This window comes from Aythya ferina (genome assembly GCF_964211825.1).
Source record: "Aythya ferina genome assembly, chromosome: 14".
NCBI classification, from domain to species: Eukaryota; Metazoa; Chordata; class Aves; order Anseriformes; family Anatidae; genus Aythya; species Aythya ferina.
This window is the reverse complement of record NC_140312.1, coordinates 5,642,775-5,662,568: the sequence shown is the minus strand read 5'-3', so window position 1 is coordinate 5,662,568 and position 19,794 is coordinate 5,642,775. Positions and strand designations below refer to the sequence as shown.

The window sequence follows — 19,794 nt, the reverse complement described above, 5'->3', positions numbered from 1 at the left end:
AGACCTGCCTGCTGCTTCTTAGGTTTTAAAAATATAAACTATGCCTTCAACAGACCAAAACAGGTTCCATAAGGCATGAGACTAAGATGATGAAGCACAGTGGCATGACAGTGTTATCAGGGCTCTTTGTTTTGCCAGTAATAATTGGCACTTTCTGGTGAAGTGTATCATGGCTTCTTGAAGCAGTGGCAGGTGGGGTGGACTGAAACTTCGTGGCTGCCACCTCCTTGGGGTTCACCCCAGCCCTGCCAAGTTTCCTTCAGCCCTGACCCATGTGCTACAGGGCCCTGCTGGCATGGCAGGGATGGTCCAGGCCTTAGGACCGTGCTGGTACTGAGGCTGGCAGGTCAAGCTGGTGCTCTCAGGGCTGAGGATGTTACGGGTGGTTATGTCCTTGCCCCACGCTTGGAGCCTGAGTGAGAACATGCCCTGCTCATCTCCGCTCGGTGCCAGAGCAGGCTGAGACCTTATCTCTGTGACTGTATTGAGTGAGCCATGTCAGCACATCCATAGACAAGGCCAGTCCCAAGCCTCTCCTCCTCTCCCTCCCAACATCAGATCAGGCTGGTCATTGTCCTTGCCCTTAGCCATAGTCCTGTGGCCTCTCTGCTGCTGTATCAGACTGTCTCCTGCTTCTTGTCCTTGTCCTCTTTTCCCTAAGGCACCTTCCTGTTGTCTCCTACACCATGGGCTTCCTGAGGGCCCATCCCCTAGCAAACACTGCCCTTAAACCTCCCCTTGAGTGTGTCCCTTCCTTCGCTCTTGTGACCTCTTGTCAGTCACCTGGTGTTGGCAGGCACAGAGATGTGGTTGCTGCTTTCCTCCCACATCCTCTTCGTTGTCTTCCTTTGTTTCTTTTCCCCCATCCTAGCTGTTGGCATATATCAGCTTCTGTTACTCCTGCCAGGCCTAGGAGCAATTGAGGTAATGTCTCTTGCCTCTCCCTGCTCGTTGGGGTCCCAACCCTTCCCTGGGCTTCCCAGAGCTATCTAGAGAAGGTGAAATAACTGTGGCTGGGTTAAACGCAGGGTTTTTACAACGCGTATGGGCTGTGCTGAAGTTTAGAGCAAGACCTGGTGGTGTGCTTTGAAGTGAAGGTGTGTGTCTGTTTCTGACCCCACTGCTGCCCCGTGTATTAACAGATGATATTTCCTGAACCTGGGCTCTCTCTAAGCAGGACAGAGGCTTTGCAGGAGTGCTCAGACTGACCGCCTTTGTCTCTCTCCCTCGCAGCAGTAAAGGGCCCAGAGGAACTGCAGAGCTGCCGGGGGAACAGTCAGACCTGCGGGGCAGATGTCGGCCGTTGTACGGGTCCCAGGTCGGAGGCCAGACTTTTTACAACAGTGAATATGGGGAGCTGTCAGAACACTCTGAGGATGGCAGCTGCACCCCGCCTGGAGAGGGGGCCAGTCCCCCCGCTCTCCACGCTTCCTTCTTCTCCGAGCAGTACTAACGGCATCAGGCCCCGGAGACGCCCTGCTGAGGCATCCCCTTCCACCCTCCAGGCACATCATCGGGGTCACTCAGAGCTTCCCCTCCAACCTACACCCAGCCCCAGCAGGGAACCCACCCAAAACCAGCTGGGGAACACTGATGTCCTTGGAACCGCAGCTTGACGGCCCACGCAGCACCTCCAGCTGCAACTTCTCTGTGCCGGAACTGGAGAGAGCACCTTGCTGATTCCTCGGGTTTCTTTTCTTATTTCTGTGGCTCAGACAGATGCGTTCTCCTGGCGAGTGGGTGCCTGTGTTCAGCACTACAGTACCTTCTGCCTAGCATCCAGCCTCCGCTCAGATCAGCTTCCCATTCAGAAAGCCCGTTTCAGGTCAGATATAAATAGATCTGCCTTAGTCTCGAGTTTCTTCCTGGTGTGCAGCCTGAATGTTTTTCCTTGGATTGCTTCCTCCTCCTCTCCTCATGATGTCAGCTGCTGAGTCGCAGAGCAGAATCAAAGGGAAGAAATCCCTAGAGGTGTTAGCGGCAAGAGCAGGACGTTTTGAAGAGGGGTACAGAGAGATCCCACGGGATCTTTGTAAATGTTCGTGCACGCTGTTCACTCTGGGGAGGCACCAGCGTACACCCAGCCTCCAGATCCTCTGCAAGCAACACCCACACCCCTCTCATTTCAGCTGCTGGCGACCTGTCAATCTGCCTTACCAGTTTTTTTCTTCAGCCATCTCAACACAGCCAGTGCTGAGTAGGTCACCAGCTGAAGGCTGGAGGCCTCCCAGTGAGATAAATAGCCACTGTCTTTGCAGGCCATGTGTGAGATGGGGTTTTATATTCTCTGCGCCGAGAGCAGGTTGCTCACAGGTCTCCTGCTCTTGCCTTCCCCTTCTAGAGCAGCGCTGAAATCATTTGTTGCTCGAGTGAGAAATTAAAGCAAAGCTGTGTTAATTTCAGCTGGCTTCTAAACATAGAGCGAAAACGGGTTGTTTGCTGAAAGGAAAAGCATGTAAGTGGTAGGGAGTGAAATGTTTATTTTCAAGTTGCTGCAAGGGGTTTTGAAACAATGGCAGGAACACGGCTCCAGCAACACGGTGCTCTGGGCTGCATCTCCTCGTGTGCTGGCATCGCTGAGCACCAGAGGGCAGTGCCTGGCCAGGGCCCAAGCCCTAACCCTTCTGGATGGACAGTTCTGCACCATGACCTTCCCTGCCACCCTGGTTCCCCTGGCTCTACGGATGCACGCTCTGCCCCACGGGCTCCTCTCCAGTTTCCATTGCAGAGCCACCAGCGCAGCGTACCTGCCTCTGGAGGACTGACAAACATTTATTTACTGAGGAAGCATCTCATCGCTCGGGCCCTTTATTTCTGAAAGATGCCACATGAATCAGAGCTCTGGGGAACCTCCACAGCCCCTCTCAACAGATTTCTGTGCTGCTGCCTCACTACTTTCCACCTACTTCTTTCCATCCTGCTCATAATGCAAGAGCTCAGCCACAGAGCACGGTTACATCACCACCAGGAGTCTGGGCGAAGAGGCTCGGCTGAACAGCTTGTCATCTTCCCTTCTCCCACACGCCAGGGGCTGGCAGAGCTCCTTGCACCAGGGCATCTCAGCACCGGGGAGTTTCTGCCTGCAGGCCACACCTCTGTGCATATAGGCAAGGGTTTGGACTTCTAAAAATTGTGTTTCCTGCCAGACACACTGTTTTCCCAAACTGTACTTCTCTTACAGCAGAAGGTATTTCCTGACATGAGCCTGTGAGTCCTTATGGATGACTTTCCCAAGTCTTAATTATAGTTGTCTGCACAAGTGTAATGGGGAAAATTTATTTAGCACAGGGGAAAAGCATGGCTGTCATTCAGATTCCCTAAGCCTGTGCAGAGCACCTGATGTTCCCCTCCCATTTCATGTCAGCAGGATGACATGGCTGTGATTTCCATGGCAAAAAGAGGCACAAAACTGGACCGACTTGAGCCAAGATTGCTCAGGACATGGAATTGGAAACTGCATGTGACAATTAATTCCCTGACTTCTACTGGCGTCCCCCGAAGCTGCCAGGAATTTAAGTATCTTTAAGTAATTGTTATGACTCAGTAAGAATCCTTCTGGCAGGAGATGCTGGAGAGCCAGGCCAGGGAAGCAGGACAGCCAGTGGGGTCTAGGCCAGGCCAAATTCTCCTGCCCTTGTCTTGCCCCAGTGTTTGGATGGGTGTATTCCTTGAGGGAAGGAAGGCTGCCTGTGCCCTGTGCTGCTGGGGGTCTCCACCGGGATTCACATGGGTGGAAGGTGACAGACAGAGCTGAATTCAGGCTGCTCTCTTGGTAAGGTGCAGTGTAGGACCCACATTCTCTTGTTTCCAGTGCTTCACAAACGGTTCTCTGCCTGGAAACACAGCCCCATCTGAGAGAAGGCCCAAGAAAGATGCCTATAAATTAATTAACAGTTAAAAAACATAATCCCAAAGTAGCTACCAGTGAGGGCTAGAAATGTACTAGCAAAGCCATGCATTTGCAGGGCACTGTCAGGATTCCACAGCAGAAATGGGATGGAGGCATCTGAGTGCTCTGGCTGTCTGTCAGCACTCCCAGTAGGCCGAGACAGCTGCACTGGGGCTTTAGGTTCAGCTGTAAATTGCTCACAAGCATCATTGTGGAGAAGGGTTACTTCATTAGAGCTATTGTTAAAGATCCCCTGCTTCACACTGGGGGAAGCGCTGAAGTGACATCTGATTTTAAACATTCAAATCATCCAACCCCACAGAAGTTTATTTTCTCTATTTTATACCATCTTGGAGAGGGGAAAGAATCAGATTGGATTGTATCTGCATCAACAGCCTGGCACGAACAATGTAGCCTTAATATGAGCAAATGCAGGCTCCTCTTTCAGACACTCCTGATGAGGAGGAACAATTGTAGTGTGGGATACTGAAGAGCTGTTGAGACAATTGTACTTTTGCTCTCTTAAAAGTATACCAAAATTAGAGTGTACAAACCTGATACCCTTCCCTACACTCTTGCATTATTTCTGGCGTTATTTTACAGTCTTCAGATAAATTTGAGCATGAAAAGAAGCTGGTTTGTTCTGGTTTTGAGGTGAGAGGCAGCAGCGTTGTCTGTCTTTCCACAGCTACAAGGAAGTATTTCAGCTTTCAAAACCCAGGTTCGATATTTGTGCCTGTTCTGTTCACAGTGCACTGTTTCGTTTTGTTCAGGCCTTTTACTGGAACACGTAACTGAAGCTAAGCTATTTATCATCATCCTCTTTTAAAATGACCATTCCCAGTCAACACAGTCTCATTTTTCCCTAGAAAGTGTTGGTGTTGAGAGGACATTCCTCCTTCATGAAAACAAAGTGTTTGGTCCCCTACTTGCAAATACACGTGCGTCTCTGAAGAAAAACCTGTGTATCAAGTAACACTTCATTTATACTGCAATATTTTAACCTGGTACCTGTTGTTGCTACAGCAGCATTCAATGTTTCAGTGGACTGCCTCCGAAGCAAGTAGGTTACAACATGGGTTATGTGTGAGTACAAAAGCGTGGTTTGTGTGAGTGTTTTGTGGGTGAGTGGGTGTTTGCATGCGTGAGTTTCTTCTCCCAGTGAGCGTACGTGAGTCTTCATAACTCCTGTTGAGTCTTGTCTCTGGAAGTTCACGGTTATGTATCAAACCAGTTAGAACACTGCTTTCTTTCCTCTCCTCCTATTGTACTTGTTATCCTTTGTCATTAAGAGTTTTGTTGTAATATCTAAATGTGAAAATGAATAAAGTCATAACTGGCAGCAGTGCCCTGGTTCCTAGAGGCGGCCGCTCCACTTGGCCCCAGCTCCCAGCGCAGCTCAGGGCAGCCCTGCACGATTAGCACATTTCACTTTATTATTTTTTTAACTTTGGCGTCCCTTTGCATTTCCCACATCCTCAAGGAAACAGCTGGGCCTGGTGGCACTTCCATGCAGGATGAAACTCGGCCCTTTCTCATGACGAAGCCGGATGCGCGCTGCTTCAGCTTGCTGACAGGAGCAGCACCCTCACCCCTCCGCCATCTCTCCCACCACCCCAGGGCCCGGTTCCCGGCCTCCAGAGGCCTCCCCTCGGCCCTTGTCGCCCTCCTTCCCCGCACCGCGGTGCCCCCCCGGGTCGCCCCCTTCTCCTCAGCACCCCGGAGCCACCGCCTGTGGCCGGGCGCTCCCCGGGGAGGCCCCGCAGATGGCGCCCTCAGCCCGCGGGCCTCGGGACGGCAAAATGGCGGCGGGGCTGAGGGCAAGGGGGAGGGAAGCTTGATCCGCCATGGACGGGCTGTGGGATGTGGGTTAAGGGAGCGCTGGATGCAATGTAAAGGGGTAAATGGCCATTTCTCGCCCCCAAAAATAACGACAGGGGGCAAAGTGCAACGAAGCGGTGCTCCATCTTCACCCACACGGTGACCTGAGAAGACCTCGGAGCCATTTGGCTGGCAACAAAAGGGGCCCTGCGGTACGGCCGCCAACAGAGACACGGCTGCTGGCTGCTGTGCCTTGGTGTGAGGACAGCAGGGGATGTTTCCCTGTGGCAGCCACCACAGATGGCGTGAAGGGAAACTGTGTCCATCCTGAGGGCTTTGGCCGCTGCCGGGCTGCGGGCAGGCGCTGAGGAGTGCTCATGGCCATGCAGGTTGTGGGGCAGAAGCACAGGCTGCACAAAACGGGACAAAGCAGGACGCAGAGCAGCCCTTTCTTGTGATTAGAAAAGGGAAGTGGGGAGGTTGGATGTAGAGCTCATAGTGCTGAAAAATCAAACTACTGTCTGCTCTGCAGGAATGGCAGCTTGGGACTGTGGTCTGCACGGAGCAGTATCAGTTTGTCCTGACTCTTGCCCTCCCGTTGCTCCTCCATCTGGGGGTGAAAGGCTTGGTGAAATGTTGAAGGGCCATTACTGGCCTTTGGTTCCTCACCCAGCGTTTACCAAGAAGAGAAAAAAAAAAAAAGAGAGAGAAAAAAAGAAGCAGAAACAGAACATTCAGCTGATGCTTCAGAAACATTTCCTGGATTGTATTGACATTTCTGTGGAGCTTTTCATAGACAGCATCTCAGCACCACAAGCTACATGCCTTTGGCAGACCCCGCGGCTCTCCTCTGCTCAGAGACGGGCTTGCAAAGCCTCCTGCCTTCCTTGGGAACGACATGGGGCTCTCTGAGGGAAGGCTTAGACCCACAATTGCAGCTAAATGTGATATATATGGAATGTGCTTTTAGTGTGTTATCGTACATACACGTGACTAGGTGCATCACGAGTGGATAAGCCGCAAAACCTTCCCAGAGAACAGTTTGAGAAGATGCTTAGGTTAAGCACAATGCTTATCAGAGGGCCTCGCAGAGCAGCTGGGGAAGTCACCAGGGAGACAGTATCTCGGAAGAACAGCAGCACAGCACAGTTACTCGTTTGGAAATTTAGAAAATATCCAAACCCACAACCCTGCGGTACTTTTCCTTGCCATAAATACCCAGATAATTTGCCTTTCGAAAGCAGAGCAGGCCGTCACGCTATTTCATTACTTTTCTGGTCATGAAGAGGCTCAAAGCCTTTGTAAGCAAAGAGATCGATTCCTCAGGTCCTGCTTTTCAGCGTTTCACGCGATCTGCGTTTATTTCAGCGCGGGTGCGGCCTCCCCATTTCAGCACAGCAAAACCAAGGAACTCCGTGCTGGCCAAGGGGCAGTCGCAGGCTGAGGCCGAGCTGCCCACAGCCCTTCACACCTCCATCTCCCCCTCCCACCCACGCGTGCTTTTAAGCCTCCCCGTGCTTATTTTCGACCGCTCCGAGGCCGGGCAGCGGCGCTGAGGAGCCGGGGGCAGCCCCCACAGCCCCTCACAGCCCGCGTGACGTCACCCCGCCCGTAGCCCCACCCACCCTCCATCTGAGATAGAGGGAGGGGGCGTGGTTTACGTATGCTCCTCCCCTCGCCCTCGTGGCGCCGGGCGGGGCGTAGCGCGCGTGCGCAGTGCGGCCGGTGCCGGGCTGCAGTCGGGGCGCCGGGCGCGGAGCGGGGCGGGCGCGGAGCGGAGCGGAGCGGGGCCGGGCAATGGGGCGGCAGCCGCGGGCCGGGGCAGGCGGCGGGGCCAGCAGCGGGGCGAGCCGCCCGCCTCACTAACCCGACACCCTGCCTGCTGAAAGCCGCCCCTTTCTCCTCCTCTTCATCCCCGGCGGCGGAGGCATGAGCGCGGCGCCCTGAGCTGCGGGGCCGGCGGAGCGGGGCTCGCCCCTAAACCCCCCCAAACAGCCCCAAAATATCCCCTCAGCCTTACGGGACCCGCCGCCACCTCCCTGGCTCCTCCCATGGCATGAGCCCGCGCTCTCCTCCCCCCCCTCCCGCTGCCTCCTTTCGCTCCGGCTCCCTCCCCGGGCCGGCAGATGGGCTAAGGCGCCTCGCTGTGCCCCCCCCGTGCCCTACAGGAGCGGGGGGCCCGGCCCCGAGCCAGCCGTGAGGGCCGCTTGGGTTCCCCCTGAGGCGATGATGAAGCCGCGGCGGGGCCGGCGGCCCCCGCCCGGCGGCTCGTCGGTGCTGCTGCTGCTGCTGTGGCACTGCTGGCTGTGGCCGGCCGGAGCCGATAACGCCAGCCAGGCTTATTACACCGCCCTCATCAACGTGACGGTGCTGAGCCCCGAGCGGGGCGGCCCCACGCTGCTCCGCATCGACCGAGGCCGCTACGGGCAGGATTCCCCCAAGGTGGAGGTCAAGGGCCTGCTGGTGGCTCCCGTGCCCATCAACGGAGGTAATGGGCTGCGGGAGGAGGGGGGGGGGAGAGAGATGGTGGGGGGGTCATGCCCATGCTGGGGGTCCCCGGTGGTCATGGGGGTCCCTACTGTACTTGGCAGGGGTCCCCAATGCTGCTGGGGGTCCCCACTGTGCTTATCAGGGGTCCCCGATGGTGCTGGGGGTCCTCACTGCTCCTATCGAGGGTCCCCATTGCTGCTGGGGATCCCCACTGTACTTGTCAGGGGTTCCTGATGCTGCTCGGGGGTCCCTGCCTCTGCTGGGGATCCCCACTGCACTTGTCAGTGGTCTCTGATGGTGCTCAGGGGTCCCCGCTGTGCCTGTCTGGGGTTCCTGATGCTGCTGGGGGTTCCCATCGCTCCTGTTTGGGGTCCCCGATGCTGCCTGGGGGTCCCTGCCTCGGCTAGGGGTCCCTACTACTTCTTCCAGGGGTCCATAATGCTGCTCAGGGGTCCCTATTGCTCCTGTCAGGGGTTCCTGATGCTGCCCGGGGGTCACTGCCTCTGCTGGGGTCCCCACTAGTTCTGCCAGGGGTCCCCGATGCTGCCAGAGGTCCCCACTCCTTGCCAGACCATCTGCTCCCATTTCTGCCCACCTCGGCCTCTTCTTGCTCATCAGCGAGGCTGTTGGCCTTTGTCTGAGCTTTGCAGACTTTCCTAGACAGCTCTGGGAAAAGAGCAGGGAGAAGTTGCCCACGGGGGAAAAAGAGGAAAAAAAAATCCATGATCTGGCTTTAATAACAGCTCGACAAAGCGTAATGGGTTTAGTCTGAGTAGGCTGGTCGTATGGAGGGATGTAGGGTTTATTTCAAAGCTACAAAGAGTCAGTGGAGATGGCTCGCAGCATTTGGTTACAGCGTTACTGTGAATTTCAGAGCAGCTGCACGGTGCTCACTGTGATGGATGTGCATCTGGAAGGCCTTAAGCTTTTGCAGCTGCATGGAGTCACAGTTATTGAGTGAACGCTTCTCAAAAATGCTTTTTAAGCTGTCCATCGAGACTGGGAATGACTGGAGCCATCAGGCTGTTGCTCTCGTGTCCAGTCCAAAACGTGCTCAAGTTTATAGTGCTGAACGCTGTGTTGTGCTTCCCAGTCTTATTTTTATTAAGTGAAGCTGTTGTCCATTTGTTGTTTTCTGAGAAATGTTAGGTTTTATAGAGAATGCTAGCTTAACCAGGTGAGGGTATTATCTTGGTTTTGCTCTGAAATGAGGCATTCAGTCATGATGATGTGATTTTTAATAGTATCTTATTTTAAACCCCCTTGCTGACACTATCTGAACTGCCATCTTCAAGAAATGGACCGCTTGATGGATCACAGTGGTCCCAACCTGTCTTCTGAGCAGTAAAGCTCTGAATAATGCATTAAATAATATAATCAATTAAAACTAGGCTGCAAGCGGTGAATATTAAGAGGGTTTGTTTTTGTTTTGTCTTTTTTTTTTTCCTGAAGCGTCAATAACTACTGTATTATTAAAACCTCCTGAGAATTTACCAAATCTTAAGATCAGGAAAATGTTTTGATGCTTCTTCAGAGCCAAATACCTCCTGCTAGGCAGCTTTGTACCTGCTACTGGTGTATGTGAGCAGGCTGTGCATCTGCACATGCTTGCTGGTTTCATTGAAGCTCTATTTCATTAGCGTTACAAAGTGTTAATTAGAATATATTTAAATAGCACCTTTGTGGGGGCAGAGTGAAGAAACAGATCTTTGAGCAAGCCTCCTGCAAAAGGACTTTCATTCATACTTCAGATCTTACCTTTAGGGATGTTTTTGGTCAGCTCTCGCCAGGTAGGCTCCGTCTTTCCTTCATCTGCTGCTTCCTGGTGTACCTCAGACACCCCAAATCGTGCATTAAAGGAGGCTGGGCACCCGCCAGTTATTGCAAGAGGTATTTGGGGTGAGGGGCTTAGGGTTAAGGCTGTTGTGTTTTGATACGTGCAGGGTGTCGTTTCTTTTCATAGCTGCGTTATTTGTCAAGGAAAAACTTTTGATACTGATGACTTTTTAATTTGCTTCCGTAGCTGTTTCTGATCTCTTCCAACACACAGTCTTCGCTAAAGTGAGATTAAAGCACAGAGGGGCTGACAGCTTCTTCACCAGAAGCTAATGGTGAGGGGAGAGCCAAATAACTCAGCACCCTGTAAGGAGTATTTTTATACCTTGCTGCTGAAGTATATGGCGATGAATAATTTCAGTGAGAAAGCACAGCAGGAATCGGGAAACTGCAGGCCTGAATTACTGCAGTTTTGACATGCTGCAGTCATTAAAACTTTGTTGGGGAGGTTCAGTTCTCTCCTTCTGTTTGTCAACAGGAGATAGTTAAAGCAAATGCTGCTGTTGTTGCCTTCCTCTAAAATCCTTCTGAAGTGTTCTGTATAGATGGTTAGATACGAGGCATTTTGTTTTAATTCTGCCAGACACACTTCATGCGGTTTTAAAATATTTTGTGTAGCAGGAAAATCTGGAGTATGTTATGTTCTTAGTTAAGATGCTCTTGAATGCTTAAGAGTCGTGATTTCATTCTTCTGTTTTATTATATCTGGCTTTGATAAGACTGTGCTGTTCTGCTGTCGGTGATTGCTCTAATGCCTTTTTATCAGCCGGTTTATATTGCTGTAGCACTTGTTTGCAAGTTTGTTTTTTTTTTCCTTAATAGCTCTTAATACAAGTAGCTAGTGCCAGCCTCTGCAGCTAGAGCAGTAAATGATCTGGTGGATCCCCAGATCTGCATCCTGAGAAGAAAAGCCCGCTGCAACTGTTTGGGGATAGCTTGGCTTTGAAACTGCATTGGAGTCAGGAACTGACCCATTCACACACCACTGGATTGGGTTATCTGCATTAGAGCTGAAACATCTTCAAAGTCACGTTTCACATGCTGCATTAAGATCCTTTATTCCTTGCTTGCAGGGAAGTAGATGAATTTACTAGTTCATGAGTTTACTAGATTAGGGTCAGTGCTCTGCAGCTGAGCATACACATTTGTAGTAGCACAGCCTGGGATGTTAGGTGTCACACTGTAGTGTTGCTTGTTAACCTGTGTTCTTGAATATGCCCACAATCTGATTATTTTTGAAGTTGTCAGTCCCTTGTGCTTACCCATCATTTAAATTTCAGCACAGAACAAATTCGGTCACTTCTGTTTCTTTAGCAGAATCTCTTCGGTTCAACCTTGCCATGTCAGTGCGTGTATCAAAGCACAGCTTCCCTGGACTTTTTATAGACCCTCATATGAAATTGATACTGGCTTTCAAAAGCAGTGCTGCTGTGTAAGTGATAGGGCAGTAATTCCACGGCTGCTTGTAAAAGTGGAGCTTGAGCAGTCCGTCTGTCGCAGCTGGCTGTGGGGTGTGTGTGTAGCACCTCTGTGTGTGCACATCTCTCCAGGTGCTAAATGCTCGGTACCAGATGAGTTCCTTTTGAGTTTTCTTCAGTCCTTCCACCTCTAGGTCCTCTTCTTACTTCCCCTAACCTCTTTGTCTTGTGTTGTGACTCAAACGATTGCTTACTGGAAGGCATTTTTACACAGCTTCCGGATCTGGGTGCTCGCGGAGTATCAAAAACTGTTCCTCTCATCCTGCATGGGAGCTTAATAGCAAAGTGCATCCTAACAGCCAAATAAATGCAGCTTTTCTGACACCATGGGTCAGGTTTGTGTCAGTAAGGTTACTGAGCACTTCTCATTCAGTCCCTTATTTGGTTATTTTTGTGGTAAATGAGATATTTCACCCAAAACTCTCACCTTAGGTGCATGCGTGGGCGTTCTGCCTGCTGTTTGCACGGGGCCTGGCCAGGGCCTTCCTCTCACTATCTCGAGCTGAGCCAGAGGTCATGGAAAACCGCCTTTGATTCTGGGTAGAAACTGCTGTGCTTTGTGGATTAGCTCCCTCAGAAATGTTCGCCATGCTTAGGGCTCTCCTGTGGCTGTTGGATCAGGGTTGCTCTGATTTTTCCTGGTGTAGATGGGAAGCTGGGGGCTTGGGTGTGATGGTGGGAGACAAGGTTTGTTGGGTGCTGGGTGGGGAGGCCGGGGGGTCACAGAGGTGGGACTGATGGAAATGAAATGGTGGCAGGGGATGGGATGGGATGGGCTGCACACAGGGCGGGTGATGCTCTGCAAGAGCTCCTGGGCCCTGGTTCATGTTCCCAGGGACAGGAACAGCGCTTTAGAAAGGAGAAAAAAACACCTTAGGAAAAGGTGGAGGTAGGGAACGAATTGTGGCATGAGGGCAGGGTTGGAGGTATAGCTTGTGCGTGGTACTATAGCATTCGGCAGCACTGACACTTTATAAATGTGTGATGTGAACAGGTTTTAGCTGTGGAAGGTCTAAAATGACACTTTGCTGGTGACTGCGGAGCTTTCGGTGATATCCAGGCTGAAGTGCGTGTTCCCTCCTGCCCAGAATACCAAACATCAGGCTGTAAGAAAACAGAACCAGCAAATGCATCAAGAAGCATGGATTTGTGGAGGGAAAAGTGTGTGCTGTGCATGCATCCTTTACCACGCATCTCAGTATCCAGCTTAATTAGTAGTCATTAACTGATAAGAAAAGTGGTCTTTATATTGCAGTTTATAGCTGCAATTGTAGTATACTTACTGAGCTAATGAGATTAAATCTTAACTATTACAGGACTCAGCTTCACTGACTTTCCTTTGTTTAACTTCTTCCCTGCAACCAGATTGCCTCTTGTGCAAAGAGTTTCTCCTGGTGGTAAAGCCAACTTTAGTCAAAGCAATTGCCTGAAATAGCTCTTGAAAATAAAATGCTGCCACGTTTAACTCATTAATGCAACTTCTTAAAAGCAGGAATTATAACTGGCTTGAGTAAGGGCTATACTGATAATAACACAAGCACCAATGTATTGGAGAAAATGTGTGTTACAGGTGTGCTATTAAGCCGTAATTGGATAGCAAGTACGAGGAGCCTTCCTTCAAATAGGAAAGAATCGATGCTGCTGTGCTGCTCTTATAAATTTCCCAGCTGAATTCCCTTTCTGGAAACTTTATCCTTTTTGTTTATTGGGAACGTAATCGTGTTGCACGGGTCTGTTCTGCAGTCAGGTGCCCTGCGTGGGATTGCATCTTCTGCAGGCTGCCTTCTTTCCCAGGGAGTCTTCGGATGTGCTCCCCCCAGATATCGATGGTGCCTCTCCACCTATTGTATTACAGTGACTGAAGGTCAGACTGTGAAACAATTTCTGTACGTGTAGCTGAGACCAGCTCTGGCGACTGATGCTGGCCTGAGAGAACAGAGCGTTAGCTGAGATGCAATCAAGGTACCTGACCATTTAAAAAAAAATAAATGAATAAAAGCATGATATAAAATAGTTAATGCTCAAGATGCCCTGTGGAAAGGGAGCAAAGTCTTGATAACAGACACCAGCACAATAATGGCCTTTCTTTTTGAAGTGGACCATCACAGCTGTGCGCTGGGCAGTGCAAGAGCAGCATGAACACCCCACACAGGAGGGAAAGCAAACCCGGTCAGGGCTCAGAGGCAGAAGAGAACGGAGTCTGCATTCAGGCAGGTGTGTACTTAGCTCTGACAAAGCCTTTATTGCCCTGACAGCTGACCTGTTAATTTCATTTTGGCTACCACAAAATGGGCTGTTCCCCTTAGAGAAGGAAGCTGAAGGACCTGGTGAGCGATTGGGAAAGATGAGGAGGAAAGCAGTTGTTGTTCGGGTGTAAACTTCAGTCAACTCCAGCAGCTGAGGAAGCCTGGTTGGATCTATTGCGATATCAACTTCTTTCACATGAATCCCTGAAGTGCTGTCACAAATAGTACAGTGGGAAGGGCTCTTGAACTTTAAAAAAAAATAAAATAAAAATAAGGAGAAACGATTATATGCAAGTTGAGCAGTCTTGTGTGTTGTGCAAGAGGAAATTGAAGTTCTCCTAAAGCTGGAACAAACGTGCAGCCGGACTTGTGGGTACTGAAATCCCAGCTGATTCTTCTGTAAAGAGGCTCCTCGGTGGTAGGGGGGCTTACATTACAGTAGGAAGGGAGGTACTTACAAGAAAATTGAACATTGCTCTTTAACCCAGCAGGTTACCACTTTTAACAGAAAATTATCTCTTTGCCAACATGTTCTTGGTACATAGGCAGACACAAAGAAAGGAAAGGCGGAGTAAATAACTTATATTTCAAATTAGCTAGAACAGCAGCGTGCCTATAAGCATACAGGAAGCAGTTTTCCTACTTCTTCTGCAATTATAATGTTGCATGAGTGACTTCTGATCGTATCTTTTTATGTACGAGCGATTTGTCTTAGAATAACTCTAATTTAATGTGAAGGCGCTTTTCATTCTGGCGTGGACATCATCCAGGTAATATTTGCAAGTCCCAGTCTTCTAGATCCCTACTGGACTTTGGACAACTGAGCGCAGATGACAGGGTAATGGGGAGCTATCAATGAGGATTCCTGCTGACACCGTTCATTTATCTGTCCCTTACAATGCAAATTGATGTGCCTGGCAGGTTAGGTGTACAGCAGATGTTTTATTGTAGCCAGCTGGCTATGGTGGAAGGCTGAGCATGCCTATAAGACTTGGCCTCTTTATGGAGTGTGTTAAGTGTATTGAAAAAATGAGCAAAAAAACCCAACCAGACTCTTCACTATTGTTCCTGAATTTTATTTGGTTAAAAGCAAACAGTTTACTTAACATCCATGTGATGTAAATAGGATGCTAATGTAAAGAAAAGTGGGTTATAACTTTGCGTTAAATCTCAAGTGGCTTGTAGTTCCTCTGTTCAGGTTTATAAAAACAAGATTTTTAGTAACATTTTTGTTGCTTGGTGCTAAAGTAATATTGCCAGTTAAATCTTCATCAGGACGTACCGAATCACCTCATCAGTGATAATGTGCTGTTTGTGTCGTGGTGGTTGTTGGTCTGCACCTGGAAAACTTGTGTGTTGGGATATCTTGAATCCTAATCCTGTTGGTCCAGTAACATTTTGTAGCTCTGTCCACAGCTTTGATCTCTACTGTAGTAGAAAATGTGTGCTACATTTCCCACAGATGCTGTTTTTATCTCTTACTGCTTTCCCTGACAGTGTTTCAATTTATGTGGCTTGAAATTTGGAGTTTAGAGGTGCCTACATAAGCTTTATAAACCCAGATTGTACAACAGGCTTCTCAGAACGCCACCTCCCTTTTCCAGATGCCTTTTCCCTTTTATCGCTTTTGATTTTCCACTCTAGTTAATAACCCATAATCTAGATTTTGGGACCATTTTTGTTACCACTCTGAATTTTAGCTTTGACTGCACTGAAGCCATCACGTTCTGTCCATGTGCATAATCCGTAGGGTTCCTGCTCTTCCTTCACGTTTATTACACAATTTCTGGCCGCAGTATCTGCATTCAGGGTTAATTTTAGCAGCCTGAGGAGGTTCTATGGAAGGTGACCACTTAGTGAAAGGTAGCTTTCAAAGGCTGTTTCACACCTGAGAATCTTGAAAGTGTTTTCACTGGAGAAGAATGTGATTATTTTTTTCTTTTTTTTGAGCTTTCGAGGCTTGCAAAACTTCCTGTGGTAGTTTGCTGATGCTTCCCCTCTCATTTGTAAGTGGAAATGCTCTGAACGAGTCAGAAGCATGCATGAAACAGAGAAGGGCTTTTATCTTAACAGAGGTTGGTTGCAGATGTGCCATGTTGTGGTTCTGTTGCATTTCCAAAAAGGACTACAATTCCTCTTAAAAAATGCCTTGTTGTCTTGTATTGAGGACTGCAGTGGCGGTGAGCATGCACCTGTGATCCTTGCTGTTCCTGATGCTCCAGAACAACTTTGTGGGATCAGTGCTAGTCAGCAGTTTCCAAAGTAAATAACGTCAGAGTAACGAGGGAAAACACTCTAAAATTTGGCCTCAAGAATCTATATTTCAGTTCCCTGATCCCAGGGAAAATGCAAACATATAAAAACATGAGGGGAGGAACAAAAAACTTAAAAACCCTACAAGTATAAAAATTCAGCAGGTAGCTGCCCATGCCTGAAATGTCTTAATACAGTCCTGAAAACTGATTGTAAGAAATATTCGCTTATATCTGGCTGCCCACCCTCCTTCAGCGGGCGGGGAGAGGCCTGTTGTGCCCAGATGAAGAGATGAAACCATTTCCTGTGTGACTGCTGTGATAGAGATTCATCTGCGCTAATTTTCTTTGAGTAAGCAGAGAAAAGCCTGTTTCAGACAAGACTGCTGGGCTGTTTAAATCCTCTCTGTCAAATGTTTTAACCCGAGCTTTGTTAAGCTGAAAGCACTTAAAAATGCCTTCTGGTTTGTTTCCAGCTAATACCTTAAACTGGATGCTTTTGTGGTAGGCCTAGTGCTGAAATTCCCTAGTCTGAGCTGATGAACTCGTTTCTTTAAAAGGAGATTTTGGGACTCTTCATTTGTATCTCTTAGGAACTGCAACAGTTTTCAGAACTATTATGTGGATAAATTGTTTGTGTCTTGAAAAAACTCCTTATCCCAACCATCTGTAGTAGCCAGAGATGACATGACACTTGACAGGGTAAATACGTGTGTTATAAGTTGCTGTGGGCTCCAAATTTCTAGAAATTCCTTAATAATGCCACCTTTGTGTCAGACTGAAGTGCGTGTCGGCACTTGTGCAAACAGAAACACCTTTCAGCAGTTTCAGATGCTGCACTGTGAGGCCATCTTCCACGCTGCATTTTGTACACCTCATACGCGGATCCGTGTGGGTTTTGGTTGCTCCAGGATACGTTACAGCATCAAAAAGGACAAAAAAAAAAAAAAAAAAAAAGCTTTGCATACTGTTGAAATTAGATATGTCTGGCGTTTGCCGTTTCTATTACTTTTCCTTTGCAGCATCGATACCTGTTTAGCTAACAACTGGAGTGCGTCGTGTTTGCAAAACCATTTGTTTCCTCATAAATTTGAATGCGCTTCCCTGTAGACAAAATGTGCATGTGTAAAAAGCCGATGTCGCTGCGGGGTTTTTACAACATCAGCTCTTACTGTCGTCCTCTTTTACAGTAGCCTGCACATGGCAGATAACTGCTCTGAACCCTCGTGTTCACAGCCTCCTTTGTTTAGTTATACTTTCCACTGCAGTGATGTTTATGACTGCATTAAAACAACAACAAAAAAACACATTACCCTACCCAGAATGACTAATAAAGAGCTGTTTGGTAAATGCCTATAGCATATGAACCATATTCTAGTGTTTTTCAGCCTGTAGGCAGGTATTGATTCAGATGTAAATTCACTGTTCTAGCTGCACTAGAGTTAAAAATAGCTTGTGTTACTGAGCCTAATTCTTGGGCATATAGTGACAGCTTTCAGCGGTAGAGATTGAGCTTCTAAAGAAGACTTCTTTGCCTTAAGAATGCAATTAGCTTTAGGCGTTATTAACCAGAGGGCAGTAGCTTCCTAGTGCATAACAAAAACTAGCTTCAAGTTTTTCTGAATTATTTTTCTTTTTGGATGTTCTAACAAAGTGCTGTTTGTCTAAATGTGTGTCCAATTTCAGTTGCAGATCGCCTGGGCTGTGACCCTCGAACACGTTTCCAAGTTCCACCCAACACCAAGCAGTGGATCGCTTTACTACAGCGAGGAAACTGTACGTTTAGGGAGAAAATACTGCGAGCAGCTTCACATAATGCTACAGCTGTGGTCATTTACAACAATATATCCAGTGAAGAACCTGTCACGATGACTCATCAAGGTAAATAAAATGCAATCTCTCACTATAATTCTTTTTTGCCTGAGTACTCTTTTGCCACATAAACCATTGCTAAAGTGCTCTTGGCAGTACACAGATGATGCTATTTGAAACAGCCTGTTCTCTAATGATGTTTACATGTATGCAATATAGTGAAATAAGCCAATAACTCTGAAAGAAGTTACTTAGCTTTAGTGTACACTTTATCCAATAAGGAACATTTTCTTCTGTAGAGAGGATATGGGTGTTTTGGCTTGAGGAAATAGCTGACTTCAAAGATCTTACAGGTGTTTCAAACCTAGCTGAGATGAGAAGCTAATGTAATATAGCAGCAGGTCTAGCATTCTACAAAGCACATGCAACTGAAGAATTGTTGCAGTAGCATGTTTCCAACTGGCTGTTTATGGTGGGGACTTCCAAATATTAAGTTATATCAGAATCTGGGTTTGCTTGCGTTTTTATGACAGCTGACAGAGGTTTGTCTTTCTACAATGCATCTTTGTTTATTCTCGTATGGTACTCAACAATTCAGAGAGCAATTGCCCTGTATTAAGCAGTCTACAATTAGACTATTGCTGGTCTAGAGCAATGCTGAAAGTTGAGGTTTCTACTGACTTCCCTTTTATAAGGTTATCCATGTCCAAGTTTGCTGTTACTAGTGAATAACTACAGCTGGTGGGACTCTCAGACTTTAAAAAATAAAATTCCGTGGTTAAAAATTATTTTTCTCAGTTCTGCTAACTACACTTTTAATTTTTCTAGAAGATGTTCTCACTTTGGAATTATTTAGCTTAATCAGAAAAGGCCTATTTCTGTATTTGATGGCTGTACTGCTGGTAGCTTTTTTATAGAGGTTTTCATTTCAGTTCTCTTTCTTTAAGCACCAGGGGTTGCTTAGAAACTGGAATTTCCTAGTTATTTCTCTGCATATTGTCACAATTAGAATGAAATTCTTCTACTAAAGTGCTATGGTTGCTTCTCCCCTTCTTCTCACTAGACATCGCTTAATGGAAATGTCTTGTGACATCTTCTGATTTAGTGGAGTCCGACCTTCCCAATTCTGTACACCACAGAAATTTTCCAGGGAAATTTAGACCTGCATTTAGCAATCCTAAGCCTGTTGAAGCTGTTTTTCTTAGGTACCCTTCCTTAGATGCTTCTGCAACTAATCTGCAGGCAAAAAGCCCAATGTTCTAGCAAAATAATATAATAATATTTATTATCTGCTATAATAAAGAGGAGTGCCACTCCACGGTTCTTGTTTTGATTGTTCTGATAATGTCAGAGGTCTGTTTAGCAATCTGTGTTTTGCTGGGCTTCCCTTAAATAGCTTCCTGTTTGCTCGAGGTAAGAACTGCAGCTGTGTGTGACTGGGAGATGCAGACTGGTCCTTTGGTGTTAACTTCAGCACAGCGAAGGTTTGGCATCCACCATTCCATTAACCCCATGATTGCTATTCCAAGCACAGTGTCAATTCATGAACCTGTGCTGGAACGATGAGTCTGTCCAAACAAATGTTGTGCAGAGTACTGACACGCAGTCATGGCCTTCTCAGATCTTCCTTCTTCTGTTTTATCAGTCTTATCACTGATGTATGTATGCTTTTGAGGTGGTGAATGACAACATCATCTGTCAACCGGGTGTGCTAGCGTCCTACACCTCTTCTCTTTAGCATTTTCTGTTCCTGAAGGTCAGGAGGAGTTGACCATGTGTATTCTGCTGCTCTTGAAGTTAAGTGTGTTAAATTAAATTGATATAAAATGAAGGTCAGCCAGCAAGCTTGTCTGATTTCCATACAGTGACTAGTGCTGTTCTGCTGTTCTTTAAAACATGCATTCTTCACAGTGCCCTTTTGTAAGTCTTTAGGCAGTCGTGAACCTGGTCATCACATTTCCCTTGTACAA

The 19,794-nt window shown here is 48.0% G+C and overlaps 2 protein-coding genes across 5 annotated transcripts in view; both read left to right on the top strand.

The window, feature by feature from the left end:
* FLT4 (fms related receptor tyrosine kinase 4) overlaps positions 1 to 5,231 on the top strand; it is a 56,257-nt gene extending 51,026 nt beyond the window's left edge. The window contains exon 30 of one of the 2 annotated variants that reach the window (XM_084535616.1): positions 1,237 to 5,231. In XM_084535616.1, the coding sequence (XP_084391742.1) occupies positions 1,237 to 1,453 (217 nt within the window). In that variant the 3' untranslated portion in view covers positions 1,454 to 5,231. Of the gene's footprint in view, positions 1 to 1,233 lie in introns of both variants that reach the window. The other variant, XM_084535615.1, reaches the window with a different exon arrangement.
* A 2,237-nt stretch (positions 5,232 to 7,468) lies between these two features.
* RNF130 (ring finger protein 130) overlaps positions 7,469 to 19,794 on the top strand; it is a 53,078-nt gene continuing 40,752 nt past the window's right edge. The window contains exons 1-2 of one of the 3 annotated variants that reach the window (XM_084535355.1): positions 7,469 to 8,198; positions 17,699 to 17,893. In XM_084535355.1, coding sequence (XP_084391481.1) covers positions 7,937 to 8,198; positions 17,699 to 17,893 — 457 coding nt within the window. In that variant the 5' untranslated portion in view covers positions 7,469 to 7,936. The remainder of the gene's footprint in view (positions 8,199 to 17,698; positions 17,894 to 19,794) is intronic. The other 2 variants (XM_084535356.1, XM_084535354.1) reach the window with 2 other exon arrangements.